A 19079-nucleotide genomic window follows, 5' to 3' on the forward strand; every position below is an offset into this window, starting at 1 on the left:
TGGTAACCACATTGGCGATTCGAGAGACTTAAATATGAAGACAGAGATTCAAGCAATGAAAGACAAAAATCCAAAAAACCCAAATAAGAAAGACAGAAATCCAAAAAACCCAAATGGGGAGAGACAAGAAGCGATGAGATTGGGGCTTCTTTCACTTTGCTGAATTGCTTCCTCTCTTTTTCTTTGCTTTGGGCAGATGGGTGTGGGGCTATGAAGATGAGGTTTTGCTTAAAGTAGATGTTTTTGTAGGATGAGAGCAGTGGAGCTGCCATCTGCAAAAGAAGGTAGAAGTTGCAGGTTTGAGATTATCGACGGTAAAGGTCCGGCCGATGGAGAGAAAGGGATGAGGATTTGGTTTGTAAATTTCTAAATAGAAAACCTTTGAAGGTTAAAAAGAAAAATATTATTTACATTTATACACTCATACTTTTAATCCAAACCGTTCATTTCTTTTCTGTAATCTAGGTGAAATCCAGACCGTTGGCGGCAGCCAACCGCGGCTGCCGCAAATAAAAGTCCGTATTGGCCTTACCACTAGAACAATCCTGCGTTGACACTTGACACCATGCAATTTACAATATTAGTTAATTAGAAAAAAAATCAAGAATCCTTCATAAAAAGGTATTGAGTATTTGAGTTTGATTCTCCTTGTTTTAATTTTCTTTCATCGTCTTTAATATTTTTTCTTCGTTTCATAACGCACCGTTTTTTGTATGTATTTATTTTTGAAACTAACTATTACGGGAGATTGAGTGAACGCGCAGAAGACTGAAAGATGGGCAGTAGATCAAAAAACTTCCGTCGGCGAGCCGATGATGATGATGTTAATGGAGAAGACGCCACAACCATCACTGCTTCTACAACCAAAGCCTCTTCGAAAGATACCCTCAGTAAGCCCAAGAAGCATCATCAACAAGCTCCAAAGCTCCTAAGCTTTGCTGATGAAGAAGATGAATCCCCTTCTCGCGTAGTTTCTAAAGCTGCCTCCTCTGATAGAGACAGGTCTGCTTCTCGTCTCAGCAAGTCATCATCTTCGTCTCACAAGATAACTTCCTCGAAAGATCGCCCCGCATCTGCTTCTCATTCGCTTCTCTCCAATGTTCAGCCTCAAGCTGGTGAATACACTAAGGAGAAACTCCAAGAACTTCAGAAAAATACACGTACCCTAGCCGGCTCCCGTCCTCCTTCCAAACCGAAACCTCCTTCCGAAACTGTGGTCGTCTTGAAAGGGCTTGTCAAGCCTATCTCCGCAATTGAAGACAAAGATATTGCAGGGATTGATGGGGATGATGAAAAAGAATCGGAACTTGGAGAAAATCTTAATGCTAGAAGAGGTAATTCTAGTTCATTTAAGAAGGATAAGGATGAGACTGAGTATCGCTTGGCTTCAATGGGTATTGGGAAATCTAGGGATTCCCCTGATTCTTCAATTCCAGATCAAGCAACCATCAATGCAATTAGGGCTAAGAGGGAACGACTTCGGCAATCCCGGGCGGCGGCTCCTGATTTTATTTCTTTAGATGGAGGGAGTAACCATGGGGCAGCTGAAGGTTTAAGCGATGAAGAACCTGAGTTTCAAGGGAGGATTGCAATGCTTGGTGACAGGACAGAAGGACCGATAGGTGTCTTTGAGGCTACGAATGGAAGGTCGATGGAGCAAACAGGCTTACTGAAAGATGGGGACTTAGAAGTAGAGGATGATGAGGATGAGGAAGAGAAAATTTGGGAAGAAGAGCAGTTTCGGAAGGGGCTGGGAAAGAGGATGGATGACGGTTCTTCTCGTGTGAGTACCAGCATACCAGTGGTTCATAGTCATAGTGGTCAGCAGCAACCTTCTGGCTACAATATTGCTACATACCACTCGGCCTTAACCTCGACTTTTGGTCCGAGCATAGAAGGGGCTGTTGGAGTGTCCCGGAGTGCGGAGGTGATGTCTATAACACAACAGGCTGAGATTGCTAGCCAAGCTATTCAGGAAAATGTTAGGAGGCTGAAGGTATGCAATTGAAGTTGAAATTATGTTTCTCAAATAGCATATAATTGGTAGATGGTAGATTCCTTTTTATTGGGTGGTTAATTCTGATGTTTTTGGATTTGGATTATGGTCATGATTATAACTTTGTCTGGTCACTATAATTATAGAACCCCAAAATACTGTAACTTGGCACTTGAAGCTTCTTATCCTAAGCAAGCTTGCATGATACAATAGCAGCTTCTGGTTTGGCATTTAAAATTATGCTAGTAAAAGTATTGTTCCTGGATCTTTCAACTCATTTTTTTTCCATGTAATAGTTGCAGAGGCTGATGAATTTCTTTCCTTCTTTTATATTTTTTTTATTTTAAAAATTCTTATCAGGAATCACATGGAAGAATCATGTCTTCAATGACCATGACTGATGATAATTTGGCTGCGTCATTGTTGAATATCACTACTCTTGAGAAGTCTCTTTCAGCTGCCGGTGAGAGGTTCCTCTTTATGCAAAAGCTTCGTGACTTTGTTTCTGTTATGTGTGATTTTTTACAGGTACAACATCCAAGTTTTAGATGGCCATTTACATGTGTTTCTACTTCCTTTTCCCCCCTCCCTATCTTGATGCTTAGTGAATAAACTGAATGTATGGACCATTCTTCCCCACCTCCCCCCCCCACTCCAAATTTTTTTTTTCTCAAAAGAGGAAAAAAGGGAAGAAGGATTAGGAAGATTATTATTATTATTATTTTTGTTTGAGGGGGGGGGGGGCTTCTTACTAAAGCTAACACATAGGTCAGTTCCATTTGAAAAATATATAAAGCTAAGATTTGTAGCAGCTCCAGCATTATTATAGATCTAGGCAAAACCTGTGAACTGGCCAATCCAACTAATAGTTGGTTGGGGATTCTGCAATTTTGACTCTCCATTTATAGAATTGGTCTCTGACCCGTAACTGGAATTACATCAGCCAGTCGTGTAACTTAACATGGAGTATGGTGTTTCTGTATTTACGTCTTCCTTTTTTGTCATTATGGTCTCTACATTATAAATCTTGAGCTTGTTAGATATATTAAGCAGAATGGCAAAGATCGAAATGGTTTCCATGATGGCAGGCCCGTAGGGAGAAGGGGAAACTCAGAGGGGAAGGAAAAGAGAAAACTCAAACTTCTAGTCAAATAGTCAATTCTTCCACCTATTGTTGTGCTACGAGCAAATATATAAAGGGAAATGACAAGATTCATATTAAGTCTATGAAACTGAAAATAACAACTTGCATTCCAAACTATGTAGGCAACTCAAAACAAATAAAAGACAGTAATAATAAGCTACAAAATAAACAAACTGATTCTAGCCAGATGAACCAAAAACCATTGGATTGGATCTTTCTGCATTTGGTTCAAGGCCTAGCATGCTGGTCCATCCAGCAAAGTGATACTGCATTCTGCCATTTAATTAATGGTTTAGTTGGCAAATAAAAATGCTTAAGGAGGGGTATGGGTGTGCCATATAAATGGTGAACGACATGGAGGTTGGAGCCCCTGTCTCACATTTCAGGGTTGTCTTGACTCTTGAAGACTACCAAAATTTAGAGGTAGAACATATTTTCTTTAGCAAGTCGATGGAAAATTCTCTCACTTCCTCTTCTCTAGTGAACGTGATGTCTCTAAGAAGTATGTAGTAACTAAGGGATATCTTCTATGGAAAGTGTGTTTGCCCAGTTGCATCAGTTGTTGGTACAGAAAATTGCTAATGATAGCATCAAGATATGAACGACAAACTGTCCCGCCCCATCCCAAACTGAACAAGATGTAATTATGGGAACACTTACCAATTTGCTCCTGAGATACCATAGGCATCTTTCATCCCAAGAACCAACCAAACTGGATAAGATCAAAGTGTAAAACACAATAACATCTAAGGGCTAAAAGGGGAAGTTTGTGTTATTCCATTTCTATTTCATAACCCATGTGATTTACATGTTTATAACTCAAAAATGAGAAAATACCCAAAAATAAGATACCGTGCACAAATCCAAAAATTAAGTGAACGACTCCCAAAAAGAGAACAACCCAAACCCCCTCAATACTCACATTACACTCTCACACTACATGAAGTCTATAGTTCTCAACCACATCCAAGCCTCCGCGAAGTACATGCTTACTTACATAACATGATGATTGCAACTACAACTAGATCCATAACCAAAATGATTGGAACACCATCACTCCCTCGATTTGGAACAAACTAAAGTGTGGGTCCAAAAGGTGGGATGAATGGTTGGCATCTTTAAGACTATGTCTGATCTAAAAGGTATTAAAATAGGAGTGAGCTCCACAAAGTTCAATGAGGAGAATTAACTAAAATGCAACATGCACTATAGATATAATGATGATGACTTGATGCAATATTACATAAGCTCAAGTAAACAATATGACTAATTTACAGAGAGAAAAAAGGAAACTGTATGACTGGGTCCCATGAAAGTAGATGCTACTTCGGTTGATCTTGTATTTCAAAAGTATTAGGCCTTCTTGCAATACATCAGTGCATCTTCTCCACTAAGCATCTCCACACATCACCAAGCCTTCCTCAACACCAGACATCTCCATACAACACCATAAAACCATTGGGTCTCCATTCACTCAAGTCCATGGACTCCATGGAACACCATCAAACTGTTGGGTCTCGACTCACCATTGTCCATGGAATACCATCTCCACTCATCCTAGCCACAGAACACTATCGGACCATTGGGTCTCCACTTATAGTCCATGAAATACTATTGAACTATTGGGTCTCCATACTCCCTACTCCATTGTTTTTAATTAGACTGTTGGGTCTCTAATGTAGTACTGTATTTGAATGATCAAAACAGTAGCCAAATAGGACCTTTCACAAGGAATCAACTTCAGATTTGATAGACTTAATATAGATAAAATTCAGATATAATGGAAGGCTGAAAACCGAACAAGGATATTGGTTTAAGAACAAGGACTAACTAGGTCTTCAAAACAGCAGTATGCTATAAAGAAGAATGGATGGAACAATATGAGAGAATTAAGAGAACAATAAGGACAACAAAGTAACATGTAACACCCGGGCTTCACACCGCAAGGTGGATCGATTGGATCGAACACCAACCTACCTTGATCAAACACAAGGGTTCTCCAAAGAGGAAGAATGCTAGCAATCAATTTGATTTCAATTCATAAGTTGTTTTTTCACCTCTTACATAAGTCTCTTTATATAGCATTCTAAAGAGAAATAAACACTAATAGTAACATCCAACCACTATCTAACACCACGTACCTATTAATAACTCAACTACACAACACCACTAGTCAAAACAATAATGGAAACATCCACCCCCCCCCTACTAGCTCCTTTTATTGGCTTTTCAAAGCTAGACTTGGGCTTAGTTCAAAAATGTGGGCTGGTCTTCTCCCACTAAAGTAATCCAAGCCCATGAAACCATGGGCTCATTTTAACCCACTACAATAGTCATAGCCCATGCAAGCCATTTGCTGTTTTGGATCATATCCTTAGGCTTTGATGGGCTTGACCATTGGGCTTTCTCTTCCTTGTATATGCCGCCAATTCCGCATCAACTCTCCCGGCTGAAAACACCGCCTCCGACGAATGGATGAATGATATGTAACGCCACACCAACGGGATCGAGTCTCGAAGTTGCCGCATGAATCCAAGTGCCTCATGTCGTGGACGATTCTTCCATTTGACGAGGAAAGCATGGTATTCATGCCACGAGTGGTTTGTAAGAGTCATCCAAAACCTCTCAATGATGTTAGTGATTGGTGGCTGAGTGGGGCAGCCTCAACAGTCGGCTCCCTCATCGAGTGGTGCGCCAGAGCCGCCCTGGAGTGAGTAATGACGGTAACACATGGACTTAAGCTCTCTTGAATGACTCCTTATGTGGCAACTCATCCACCCGCATTTGAAGTCATTGGCTCGCAGGCGAGGGATAGGTTGGAAGGTGTAACACCACACCGATACCAAATCGTGGCATGCAAAATATCGTGCATAAGAGGTAGCTCATAGGCAACCATTAGGAACCACCTTAAGGCAACCGAAGGCAACCGTGATAAGTGGAGGGAATGTCACCAGGTGAGGGGAACCCGTACAGAGCCAAACCAGCCCGGATGGCAGTGTGAATGAACTCCCGGTGTTCAAGCTACCGAGAATCACCAACATGCTCATGAATTTAGGTAACCGATGGGTGGAGGGGTGGAGCAGAGTAGAGGTAACAACAGCCTCCACGAGCGCCCTCTTCCCGTGCTTGGACTTCGGGAGTGGTTGCTCAAGGCAACATCCCCATCATTGTGCCAAAGGACCAATCCAAGTTTACCCGCATGGCTCAATACCAAATAAGAGTCCGTATTTGAATGATCAAAACGAGCCAAAAGACCTTCACGGAATCAACCAGATTTGATAGACTTAATATAGATAAAATTCAGATATAATGGAAGGCTGAAAACCGAACAAGGATATTGGTTTAAGAACAAGGACTAACTAGGTCTTCAAAACAGGAGATGCTATAAAGAAGAATGGATGGAACAATATGAGAGAATTAAGAGAACAATAAGGACAACAAAGTAACATGTAACCCGGGCTTCACACCGCAAGGTGGATCGATTGGATCGAACACCAACCTACCTTGATCAAACACAAGGGTTCTCCAAAGAGGAAGAATGCTAGCAATCAATTTGATTTCAATTCATAAGTTGTTTTTTCACCTCTTACATAAGTCTCTTTATATAGCATTCTAAAGAGAAATAAACACTAATAGTAACATCCAACCACTATCTAACACCACGTACCTATTAATAACTCAACTACACAACACCACTAGTCAAAACAATAATGGAAACATCCACCTACTACACCCCACTACGAGCTCCTTTTATTGGCTTTTCAAAGCTAGACTTGGGCTTAGTTCAAAATATGTGGGCTGGTCTTCTCCCACTAAAGTAATCCAAGCCCATGAAACCATGGGCTCATTTTAACCCACTACAATAGTCATAGCCCATGCAAGCCATTTGCTGTTTTGGATCATATCCTTAGGCTTTGATGGGCTTGACCATTGGGCTTTTCTCTTCCTTGTATATGCTGCCTGCCATGTCTCCACTCACCCTATTTATTGGAAAACGCCTACCCCTTGTTGGCAAAGGCGGTAGCATTTGGAGATGTACCTAGCCATGCAACCAATCATAATAACAGACATGATCGGAGGTATTCCTTCTGTCTCATGCCACAGCAATGTGAACAAGGGCCCTGCCCCTGGCCGAGACCTTGGTTTGGGCCAAGTCGAACGTGGCACACCTGCAGCTGGCCAAACCCCTGTAGGGCAATTTGGTCATTTTCCAGCCCTAATTAGCTGCTGATTTTATTTGATGAAGTTCTGTTTTGTTTTCCTGAGTCCAATGCTATCTTGAAGTCTTGGTTTGAGTTAGTTGGTGAGTTCTAGATTCATAGAGAGTCTTTCTTTCAAGTAGGACTCTTTATGGATAACTTGGTCTTTTATGTCAGGACAAGCTCTTTATTTTACGTGGCTGTTACATAATTGTGAAGGGTATCCTAACTTGTACTGGAAACCCTATTAGAGTTAGTTTTTAATTCCTAGTTGAGTCCAAGTCAATTTCCCAGTTAGAGTTAGATTGTTTGTTTCTTTCTTCTTGTAAGGCTATAAATAGGCCATTTTTTCATTGTAAGGGCAGTTTACATTGAATAAAGATTGAATAATTCTTTTGGGAAACAAGTCGTGGTTCTTTGGGAGGGCCACGGCGGAATTCTAAGCTCTTGCCTTTAATTGCAGCAACATTCTTCAAGAACCAGAAGCCCTTCTCCATCTCCAGCAATTTCTCCAAGTAAGTACATACCCCCAGCCCCCTTCTCCTTCACCCCACTCTCATTGCAGTCCTCCCCCTTCCTCTCCCTCTCTTGTGCAGCCTCGGAAAGCCCATCCCCTTAAATCCCCTCCCCTACCCCCTGCAATTCATCCTAAGCCCCTCCCCTATCCTTGCAATTCCCCTAGACAGCCTTGCGGCACACTCCCACCCCTCTCTTTCCCTCTTTTGACTTGCGGCAACCAAAAAAAGATAAAAGAAAAGAAAAAGAAAGAAAAGAAAGAATTGAGAAAAGTTGCCCAAGATCTTCAAACCCTACCTAAGTTCCATTCCAGGACCCTAAAATCTTCTCTATCTTTTGTTTCATCCAAGAATCATCCCCACAATCTTCTCTAAACGTTCCCATATCAATATCTTTAATCCTAGGATAACTTTTAACCTTCCAAAAGCATCCCATGGGAATTTGGTAAAACCCTAACTTTCCCCTAACAACCCATTAGCATCCCAATTTTATCTCCTTGTCCATCCCTACAACCCATAACTATCCCACCATAATTTTGGTAATTATTATTGAAGATTGTGGGCTAACCCCGAACTTTAGGGAATTATTTTAAAGAATCCTAACTCTAGAGTTGGGTTACATCACAGAGTCATACAACTAATTATAGATGCATACATCAATCAACACAATTATGCTCTCGATTAATTTAGATTTATCTAATTATCATTCCCACATCAATTCTGTCATTATCACTTATCATCATGTGCAGCAATAGAGTCGGAATCATCATGTTCCACACAGATGTCATCATTGTCATCACCTCAATCTATGCCATGGGCACATTACCAAGTGTATGCCAACAGGATAATCCTTACTTTGTGGCCGTGACTTTTCATGACCATCATTCATATCCATCTCATTCATGTTCATCTCAATCATAGTCATTTCAGTCATATTCAGTTCAGTCATATCTATGAATCATTTATTGGTAATACAATTCATCAATCTCATGCCATACCATGCATGCCTTAAACAATCAAAGATTAGCATTACAACATGCACGCCAACACGTCCAAGGAAACAAAGCAAAGAGTTAATGATACATTAGGGTTCTAGATTCTCTCTCATAAATTACTTTTATATTATCTGCACTAGGTTCAGCCTCCTTATTCTTTAAGTAATTTCACAAATACCTAAACCAATAATTTAAACAATTCATTGTCTACTTCTATTCTTAGGTTCAAGGTGCTATTCCACTCTTCATGAATTGACTCTGTTTTTCTTAGCTAAGTCAGCGGTTCACTAAACTTTATTTTGATTTCCTTCCTTGTTGTAGTTAATTAAAAAAGGTTTTGGTAATCCAAAGGTATTAAAGTACTTCACTAGACAAGTAGGGTCTGTGTGGATGGTCTTGCTGAATAAGCCACTCTGATCCTACACTCATTCCCTAGCTTGGTATGAGGTCACTTTAAGTAAATCTTGCTGTCATGGGAATTCCTTCCAATAGAGCAACAATTTGTCAATGCTTAAGTCTTGTTTAGATTTGGACTACCTAATCACTGATCACGTTACAATTCCAATTCAGTTTATAAGGTCCCAAGTGAGTGTCGTGGGCTTGCATTGAGACTACCTAACTCCTCAAGCTCATTTCTCAAGTTCAGGTTTAGGGCTTTTATTGTATAACCCTATCTTGATTGGGTTCCATACTAATCACCCAAAATACAGGTTTCATTTAGGTGTTACATAGTGCAGGTTGCTATTATATACATTTTCATACCAAAATAATGAAATTGAACTAGTGGTTAACATGTTCTCATCTCAAATTTTCTAATAATCTAATGGTAGCTTAGGTTACATGAAATCTGAGTTTATTAGGTGTATGTCCCATCATTTAATTTGATTGAACACTAGCATAACTTTGGATTCCTTATTCATTCCTCATCTCCAACCTAACTTGTTTTAAGCAAGGTTCAAACTAGAGCCAGGTTCCTTAACAGATAACAGATCCGTCCCATTATAGATTACTTATCAAGAAGTCAGATAGAAAAAGAAAGGATTCAACGACTTGTTGGAAGCCCAAAATCCAAGCATATGCCCTTCCTTTCTCACTTATAGAGTCTCTCTCTAATCTATATTCATCTCCTCCTGTTCCTTCCTTTTGATTCTCCTGCCTTCTCATTTTCCTAACTCCCACGTTATGCTAGGTTACTGATGGTAGGTAAATATCAAATGAAATTACTGCATTTTATCTCAATTTGCAATGACTTATAAGGCATTTGGCTAATGGACTGCCTGTCCTAAGGCTCATTTTCTAATAAGGAAACTACGCTGATCATTTCCTTGTTTTCAGTTTGATCCAGTTCAGACTTCAGAGGTATATGGGGCCCTCTGGTGAAAATATGATTTCAGCCCAAAAGTTCTTGCCGGTTCAGGGATATTGACCCACATTCCCTTGGCTCTAACCAATTCATTAACTGAAACAAGAAAGTTCCTATTGTAGTTTGGGGTGCGGATGTTACACAAACACCCTAATACCCTATAACCCTTTAGTGTAACCACTTTGGTAATATATGGTTGATTATCATCTATATAAGATGTAATACAGCATTTGATGAAGTCTTAATTATGTCAATTCAGGGTTGAGGGTTTTTGGAATTATGAGGTAGAGAACTGATCTAGAAATTAGCGGTCGAGGATAACTTCTTACTTGAATTAAACTTTTCAAATTTGGACCCAGTTGTGGAATTGGGGAACTAGCTTTGTACGCTATGACCCATTACAATACATAATAAAAATAAAAACCACCCACCTATAATGTTTGAACAACCATTATCAGGGGGGAAAACATTCCTGGCCCTGGAGCCAAAATACTTAAAATTTCCCTGGGACCTTATTAGGGTGCTTTTAATTATCTCCAAAGTTGTTAAAAACCCATTGTGTTGAATCTAGGTTTTCAATGTATGAATTGTTGTACCTAGAATCCTGATAACACTAAACTTGATTCCCCCTGGATTCTTTATGCGTTGTTATTTGATTTGCTGATATTACATAGAGTTAGCCGTGAACATTCAATCATCATGGACAATGTTGTTTTCATTTTGTCAATAAAAAAAATTTCAGCATAGCAAAATTTTTTCCCCCTTAGGAGGTTGATGTGCACTGGAAATATGACTCCACATGGCATCAATCGTATGTTCAAAGTCCCTTTGATGCATTGATGTTTTAATTTTCTACCAAAGAATGGTGACCTCACTGAATGATGGTCTTCATAGGCTTCAACTTACAGGGACCAGAGTTCATAGATCACTTGATTCCATTAGAAACAAATGTTAGTTCTGACAACCTGGATGTTTGGATCACCATTAAACTGCTGTTCTACTTCGCTGCCTAGGCTTTTCCAACATTTTAGCACTGTTGAGGTGTTCTTAATTATGTGGTTTTTGATACATGTTTTGTATATCCTCTTATCTTGCATATTTTTATCAGATCCATGAACATGCACATTGAGATATGGTATTTATAAAATTTTAGCACTGCAATAATGGAGTTACATGGTTGAGTCCAGGATGTTCCATTGACCGTTCTAACTGTTTTTCTTTCAGGATAAGGCTCCTTTCATTGAGGAACTAGAAGAGCAAATGCAGAAACTGCATGAAGAACGTGCGTCTGCTATCATAGAAAGAAGAGCAGCTGATAATGCTGATGAAATGGTGGAAGTACAAGCAGCCGTAAGTGCAGCAATGGCCATTTTAAGTAAAGGTGGTGACAGTGCGGCTATGATTGCTGCTGCCACAACTGCTGCTCAGGCTGCGTTTGCTGCAGCAAGAGAACAATCAAATTTGCCTGTTCAGCTGGATGAATTTGGCAGAGATGCAAATTTGCAGAAACGTATGGATAAGATGAGGAGGGCTGATGCGCGAAAACGCAAAAATGCTCATTTGGATTCAAAGAGAATGTCATATATTGGAGATGATAGGGGCTATCAGCATATAGAAGGAGAATCAAGCACTGATGAGAGCGATACTGAGAGTTCAGCATACGAATCAAACCGTGATTTGTTACTTCAAACTGCTGAGCAAATTTTCAGTGATGCATCTGATGAATATTCCCAACTTTCTATGGTTAAAGACAGGTTTGAGAGATGGAAAAAATATTATTCATCAAGCTACCGTGATGCTTATATGTCACTAAGTGCACCTGCTATATTCTCACCTTATGTTAGAGTAGAGCTGCTAAAATGGGATCCACTTCATGAAGAAGCAGATTTCAATGATATGAAATGGTATGCGGTTGTTATGTTTTCCCCTCCTTATTTTTGGGATATGAAATGTGTTGATGATCAGGCTGGAAACTGAATTTCAGACTTATTTGTTATATTCCATCTTGAAAATTCCTCTCCAAACAATTTGTTATACTGCCTCTTTTTTATGAAAACATAATAATATGAAGGTAGCCCATATCTGGGTATAGTTACAGGTGGATGTGTGTTTGAGGTAGGAGATATCTGGAGAACACTAGAAACTTTGTGTCTTTGTATTGCTGCACAAATATGGCCTCATGCTTTTTAATCTGATTTACTTTTATTTTTTATTTTTTCCCTTTTGTTTTTTGGGGATTCTTACAATGATTATGCTTTGTTTCTTTGTCCTTGCAGGCATTCTTTACTATTTAGTTACGGCTTGCCAGAAGATGAAAATGACTTCAACCCTGATGATGCTGATGCTAACCTCATTCCTGAACTGGTGGAGAAGATTGCACTACCAATTTTACACCATGAAATTGCTCATTGCTGGGACATGCTTAGTACCAGAGGGACCAAAAATGCTGTTGCTGCTACAAACTTGATTATTAATTATGTACCAGCTACTAGTGAGGCTCTTCGGGAGTTATTAGCTGCCATTCGCTCCCGTCTATCTGAAGCTGTTACAGAGCTTATTGTATGCTCTCAAACTGTGTACTGTGGCCACACATATGCATAAATCACTTAGTTTTTGGATTACCCTTATTCATTCTTTCCGTTGTTTCCATTTCTTAGGTTCCAACATGGACTGCTTCAGTGATTAAGGCTGTCCCAAGTGCAGCACGACTTGCAGCATATCGGTTTGGCATGTCTGTTCGTTTGCTGAGAAATATTTGTGTGTGGAAAGATATCCTTGCATTACCAGTTTTAGAGAATCTCGCTCTTGATCAGTTATTGAATGGAAAAATTCTGCCTCATGTGCAAAACATCAAGGAGAATATTCATGATGCAGTTACACGAACTGAGAGGGTCGTTGCATCATTAGCTGGCAGCTGGGCAGGTTCCAGTGTCACAGGAGATCGCAGGTAGTTACAGTATCTCACATTCAGGATGCTTAACTATTTCTTCCTGCTTACAGTTTTTCAGTTTGCTGTTGTCTTCAATTTCCATTATTTAGAATTAACAATGTTTTCACTTGAAGTTGGGAGTATCTTCACGTTACCTTTATGAGATTAGTGAGGTTAAGTCATGCTATTCTTGAGCTTGAGACATGCATGCTCCAAGACAATGGCGAAACATCTGGCTTCTTAGGTTCTTACAGGGTTGCCTTATTTTCATTTTTTCAACCTGTAGTCAGTAGTCTTGTGGGAATTTGTTTGATCTTGATTACAACCAAACATTAGGAAGGTGGTGAAACCTCAATTTACATAACTATGCTTGGGAGTTTGGTGCGCCTCGTTTTCTGGACATTTGGTTGATGTGCCAAGTTGACAGCCAGCATTAGAAAGCCTTCACTGAACCCTTCAAATGTGGATCCTGAAAATTTGCTGTTTTGTATTTGTGTTAGAGAATTGAATACATGGGCCAACCAACTGAAACCATTGTAAAAAGGGAGAGTTTAGTTTGGTATTCCAATAAATTATGCAGCTTTTGTGAGTTTCATTAGCATTGCAAGTTGCAACATAAAAAGCATGATGTTAGATATCACTTTCTATTTTGGTTACTTCTAATTTTTATTGCTTGGTTGACTATTAATCTCCCTATGATAGGTTCCCTTTTTAGTAGATTTTGGAGATTTTATGCAATATGTTTTTTCCCTTTTTTGCTGTAACTCAGTTTAGGAAAGTTTTCCTAAATTAAGACTTGATTACATTATAAGACTTGAGTACCAGGGGAGAGCCAACAGACACATACATGCAAGTTCTCTCCCTCTTCTCTTCTTTTCCTTCTTCTGTTCTTTTTTTTTTTCTTTTTGAATTTCCTTTCAGTCCCTAGACTGATTACAGGTGCTAAAATACTAATGTGGTATCAGAGTGGGTTTAATCAGCCTAGGGACTACTTCTCTCTCAATTTTGATCAATTTTCTTTGTTTTTTCTTTGTACTTGGTAGTCTGGTACACAACCTCCCCTTGCTGCATTAGTGATATATTAGATCTTTTTTTCACAATTCATGAAGTGATCTGCAGTTGCTTCATTGAGTCTTTATGGTCTGGAGGGAGAATTTTTTTTTTCTCTCTTGGTGCTGTATCGAATTCTGCTGCAAGATATACAATTGCTGCCCCTGATTTATTGGAATTTTCTGCTATGAAAAATTCTATTGATTCTGTATTGTGTTCCTATTGCATCTATTACTGGTTTCAACTAGTTGTAGCTGGTTTTTTCATTAGATGAAGCTATTTTGTTTAAGGAAGAATTCTTCATATCAGATGCAGACTTCAATGCAAGTTTGGTCTCTTGTTGATGGTTAGATCCACTCATACTGAACTCCTTTATGGATCTAGAAAAACTGTGTTTTATCCGATCTTCTATTATCATTGTCGGAAATTTACTGTACTGCTTGGCATGATAGGTTACACTATTAGTTTTCATGTTTCTGTATCTGCAACATACTCTATTTTTCTTGGCCTTCTTATTGTGATTATTACTACCCTTGCTGGTTAATATTCTATTTACCGTAATCGATTTCATCCTTTTATCTTCTGGTAAATAGGGGTTTTGATTGGTATTTTTAGCTGCTTTTGTTATCTATTTACTAGAATCGACCTCAAATTCTTATCTTCTAGTAAATAGAAAACATACTACTACTACTATTTTTTACTGCTACTGTTGCCGCCCTTATGAAGTGATTTATATTTGCTACTACAATTACTAAAGGCCTAGAGATTTTGTTATGACTTCAGATCCAGAGCTTGTGGAATTTTAATGAAGATTCATATGTAAGACTGTACAATGGTTTAATAAAGATGCATATGCTCCGTTTTGGATATTTGGGACTGCGTCATTAACCTTCAACAATTTTTGGGTTCATCTGGATTATGTTTTACACTTTTACTGCCTCTTTGTGGTAATGTCAGGGTCATCTTTTACTAGCGTTAAAACTGTTGTTATGACAACTTTTTTCCCGCTTGTTTTCCGCTGCTTTGTCCTATTTATCAAAATCAACTACAGTTATTGCCTACTAACGTTGCGGACTTACATTATTGGTTGTCATTTTTCATCCACATGTAATGCTACATGTGAGGGGGAGATTAGAGCCTTTTGTCTACCTACTTGGTTCGTAGTGACCCACACTACCTTTATCTACCTACTTGGTCTACAATAAGCCATGTTGCCTTTTATGTACATACTTGGTCTGTGGTAACCTATACTACGTTTATCTACCTACTTGATTCGTAATGACCTATAATACTTTACCTACCTATTTGGTCTGTAATAACCTATACTACCTTAATTTACCTACTTAATCCGTAGTAACCCATACTATCTTAACTACTTGGTCCGTAGTAACCTATATAGCATTTTAACTACATACTTGGTCCACAGTAAGTCAATAACCAATATTGCCTTTTACCTACCCATATCTTTGCCTACTACTTTGTCTTCTTGCTAGAGGTTATGTGTGGACAATGAAGTTATAATTTTTTATCTGCTAGTGTGGAGATTCCTCCTTACTACTGGCATTGTTTGGATAGTGCCTTTGATGTTGCTTTACTTATGGATTTTGTTCATCTTTAATATTGATTGGATGGTTCATTTGACGTGAGAATTAAAGATTTTATTATTATTATCATTATTTTTTTAATTTTTAAGTTGATTTTAATTGTCTCCTAAGTGAAGTTCTTTCAGTGTTTATCGGTGCTGCTCTTGCTTTACGGTTTAAGACTACTGTTGACTTTTAATTTTTATTTTTATTTGTCCAAGTTGGAGCTTTCTTTGTGGATACTCCAGCTTGAGGGTGAGTGTTAGAATATTTTTTTCTATTTTGGTTACTTCTAATTTTCCTATTGCTTAGTTCACAAGTAATCTTCCTAGATAGTTTCATTTTTAGTAGATTTGGGAGATTTTATAAAATATGTAATTTTTTTTTTGTTGTAACTTAGTTTAGGAAAATTTTCCTAAAATAAGACTTGATTTTACATTATAGATAAAGTACTAGGGGAGAGCCAAAAGACACATACATGCAAGCTCTCTCCATATTCTCTTCTTTTCCTTCTTCAGGTTTCTTCTATTTTTTTTTCTTCTTTTTGAATTTCGTTTCAGTCCCTAGGCTGATTACAGGGACCGAAATTCTAACACATGAAAACGCATGAGTGCAGATAAATGACTTTCTTTTAGGAGTTCTTGAATCAGGTCTTTTACAAGTTGGTTTGACATTAGTATTACTTACCCATCCTGTTTCTCTGCCTTATTGTTGGATTGATTCAATTTCCCCCAACAAAATCTTTCAATTTCTTATCTTACTATTTTCTACTTATGTGTCCTCGGGTACATTTAATGCACATAAATGGCACTAATAGAGTTTTGAAGCATAATAATCACACTGCATGTTTATCATCACATTCAGTATTTAGGAAGCATCTATTGTGCTGGAGAAGAGTTGATCATACAAAAGAAATGACTGGGTTGAACCTTGAATAATAACTCACACCAGAATGAGTTGCATGATCGATCCGACACCATGATAAAATACTACCCTCATGATTAGACAACTGCCATACTAAAGATAAGTGTATGGGGGTTAGAGCCTTTTTGTTCTTTGAAGCGTTTATTTTTATTATTATTATTTTCATGCTGAAGTCCCTGTAATCTGTTGGTAGGTTTGGGATCTTGGATTCTTGGTTTCTGATTGTAAAGTGAAATTGTTGGACCCATGTTTAATGTAGTTATAGATAGGAGGAATCCAACTAGAAGCCAGCAACCAGGATCTGCTATGAACAGGTGAGTTGGCTTGGTCACAGTAAGGTTAGAGTTGGGTAGGACCTAAGGTTTGGTATCAGTGAAGGTTGTTAAGTTTTAATGGTTAGAATTTTGCTGGAATCTAGGGTTCTAATGGTAAGAAGGGGTTGCTACTGTGTTGGTATGGAAGAAATCAGATTGATGAAAGGAGAGGGAAGAGAAGTGAGATCAGTTTTCTTGGCAGGAAAATCAGATTTGGGATGCCAATCCTCTAAAGCATCGCTCAACACTTCCATGCACTCCATCTAAAATATAATATCCACCACATCTGCCATTTTATGTCTTGGTGTGAAACTACCCTATGATTAATTGAAAACATGATTATTTTTTGTTAGCCAGATTACCCTTATGTTTGTTAGTCACCCTGCAAGGGGCGGGCTTTGGTGCAATGGTTGGTGGACTATACTTGTAGGCCGACGTCAAGGAATTGAAACAGCCTCTTAGCAAAAAATTGTTGGGGCAAGGCCGCATAGGAAAACTGCCCCTCGGACTGTGCTAGGGTGGAAGCCTTTGGCACAGGATTCACCCCTTTCCATTAATCACCTGCATTTTATTGTTACATTAGCTCCAAAACTACTATTTTACAGCAAAAACGTTCTGGGCAAAAAGGAGAAAAGGCATAAGATTTGAATCATGATGCACAGGATGCTTGGTATAGGGTGATATAGCACATAATTGCCTATGGCTTTTGTTTGTTAAAAGTAATATTTCTTCTTGATATTTGTCAAATTTCAATTTGTATTGTCTAATGTTACTTTAGTTCTCTGCGTATTTCTTCCATGCTGTCTTTCATTGTCATTTAAATGTTCGCTTGCTTTATTTAGTGTAGTCTTGAGTTTCCGCAGAACTCCCTGACAGTCATTCTTCCCTTTCCCCTTTCTTTTGTGCAGCTCTAAGTTGCAACCATTGGTGGATTTTGTGCTCACACTGGGGAAGACGCTTGAGAGGAAGCAAGCTGCAGGTGTGAGTCAGAATGAGACGAGTGGGCTTGCTCGCCGGTTAAAGAAAATGCTGGTTGAACTCAATGAATATGATAAGGCCAGGGCCATCTCTAGGACCTTCCAGCTCAAAGAGGCACTGTAGATACCCTTCATAAATTTTAGAATCATGGAACCATCGGCTGTATTCAAGAGTAGCTAACCCAGCCCCATCATGGCTTTGTAGTATGATGATGTTCATCGGTCAAAAGATCTTGTGGGCATTTTGGGCTCTCCTAAGTCCTAACCAAATCGTTTTTAAAATCTTATTTAGCTTAAACGGTTTTGCTACTTTAGGTGGTAACTCAATACTTCTTGGAGGCAATCCTACATTTGGTGACTAGGGTTGGGTAGACGTAGAAGATTGGGATTTAACGTCGAGGTGGATTCATATATTTCCATGCTTAGAATGTTGTTGCATTCACAGCTCGGAGCTTTTAAATGGTGCAGTTCATTTAGGCCCTCCTAATTTGACAGATTCAATTATCTTGGGTTGGGGTAGTTTAGGCTTAAAGTATCAGTATCGAGTATTGTACTGATTAGATGATTTTAAGAGACATATCGTCCTGTATTGAGTATTGTATCGGTTTGATTAATGTATTTTAATGTAATTTAATGGAGAGATGTATTGAGATGTATCGTATCAGATGGGTCAAATATGAATACGTAGTGACTAGTATTTATGGTATCATGAGATACTTTAAATCTTACTGGCAATCAATGCATACCTGGCAAATGGATGTCTAGACTTGGGAAAAAGAATCATGGGGATAATTCTCGAAATGAATCACTATAACCACGTAGCAAAATCAAACAAACAACAGTGAATTTAGATAATTACGGGAAAGCTTATAACCACCATGAAAGGACTTTTCCAAGTAGGCTATAATAATAAAAAGAGGTGTAAATGGAACTGCCCGAATTGCCAACCGATTCCAATGATCCAGTTTCTTTTACTGTAGGTCAACTTAATACTGATGAATCAAACATTGTCCCTTTGTCAGGAAGTTCTTCTGTATCAGTAGGTACCACTCACTCCATTGCTTACTCGAGCCAATCTGGAGTTACTAAA

At 38.8% G+C, this 19079-nt stretch overlaps 1 protein-coding gene across 1 annotated transcript; it reads left to right on the plus strand.

Moving 5' to 3' along the window:
* Positions 1 to 667: 667 nt before the first annotated feature.
* On the plus strand, positions 668 to 18922 carry LOC149013115 (transcriptional repressor ILP1-like). Its single transcript, XM_089158424.1, has 6 exons — positions 668 to 1996; positions 2357 to 2524; positions 11437 to 12116; positions 12489 to 12771; positions 12870 to 13159; positions 17921 to 18922. Exons 1-6 carry the CDS (start codon positions 776 to 778, stop codon positions 18111 to 18113), a joined length of 2835 nt encoding a protein of 944 aa, XP_089014550.1. The 5' UTR covers positions 668 to 775; the 3' UTR covers positions 18114 to 18922.
* Positions 18923 to 19079: the final 157 nt, after the last annotated feature.

Source organism: Hakea prostrata, chromosome 6, assembly GCF_041222555.1.
Source record: "Hakea prostrata isolate BN-2017 chromosome 6, UWA_Hpros_2, whole genome shotgun sequence".
NCBI classification, from domain to species: Eukaryota; Viridiplantae; Streptophyta; class Magnoliopsida; order Proteales; family Proteaceae; genus Hakea; species Hakea prostrata.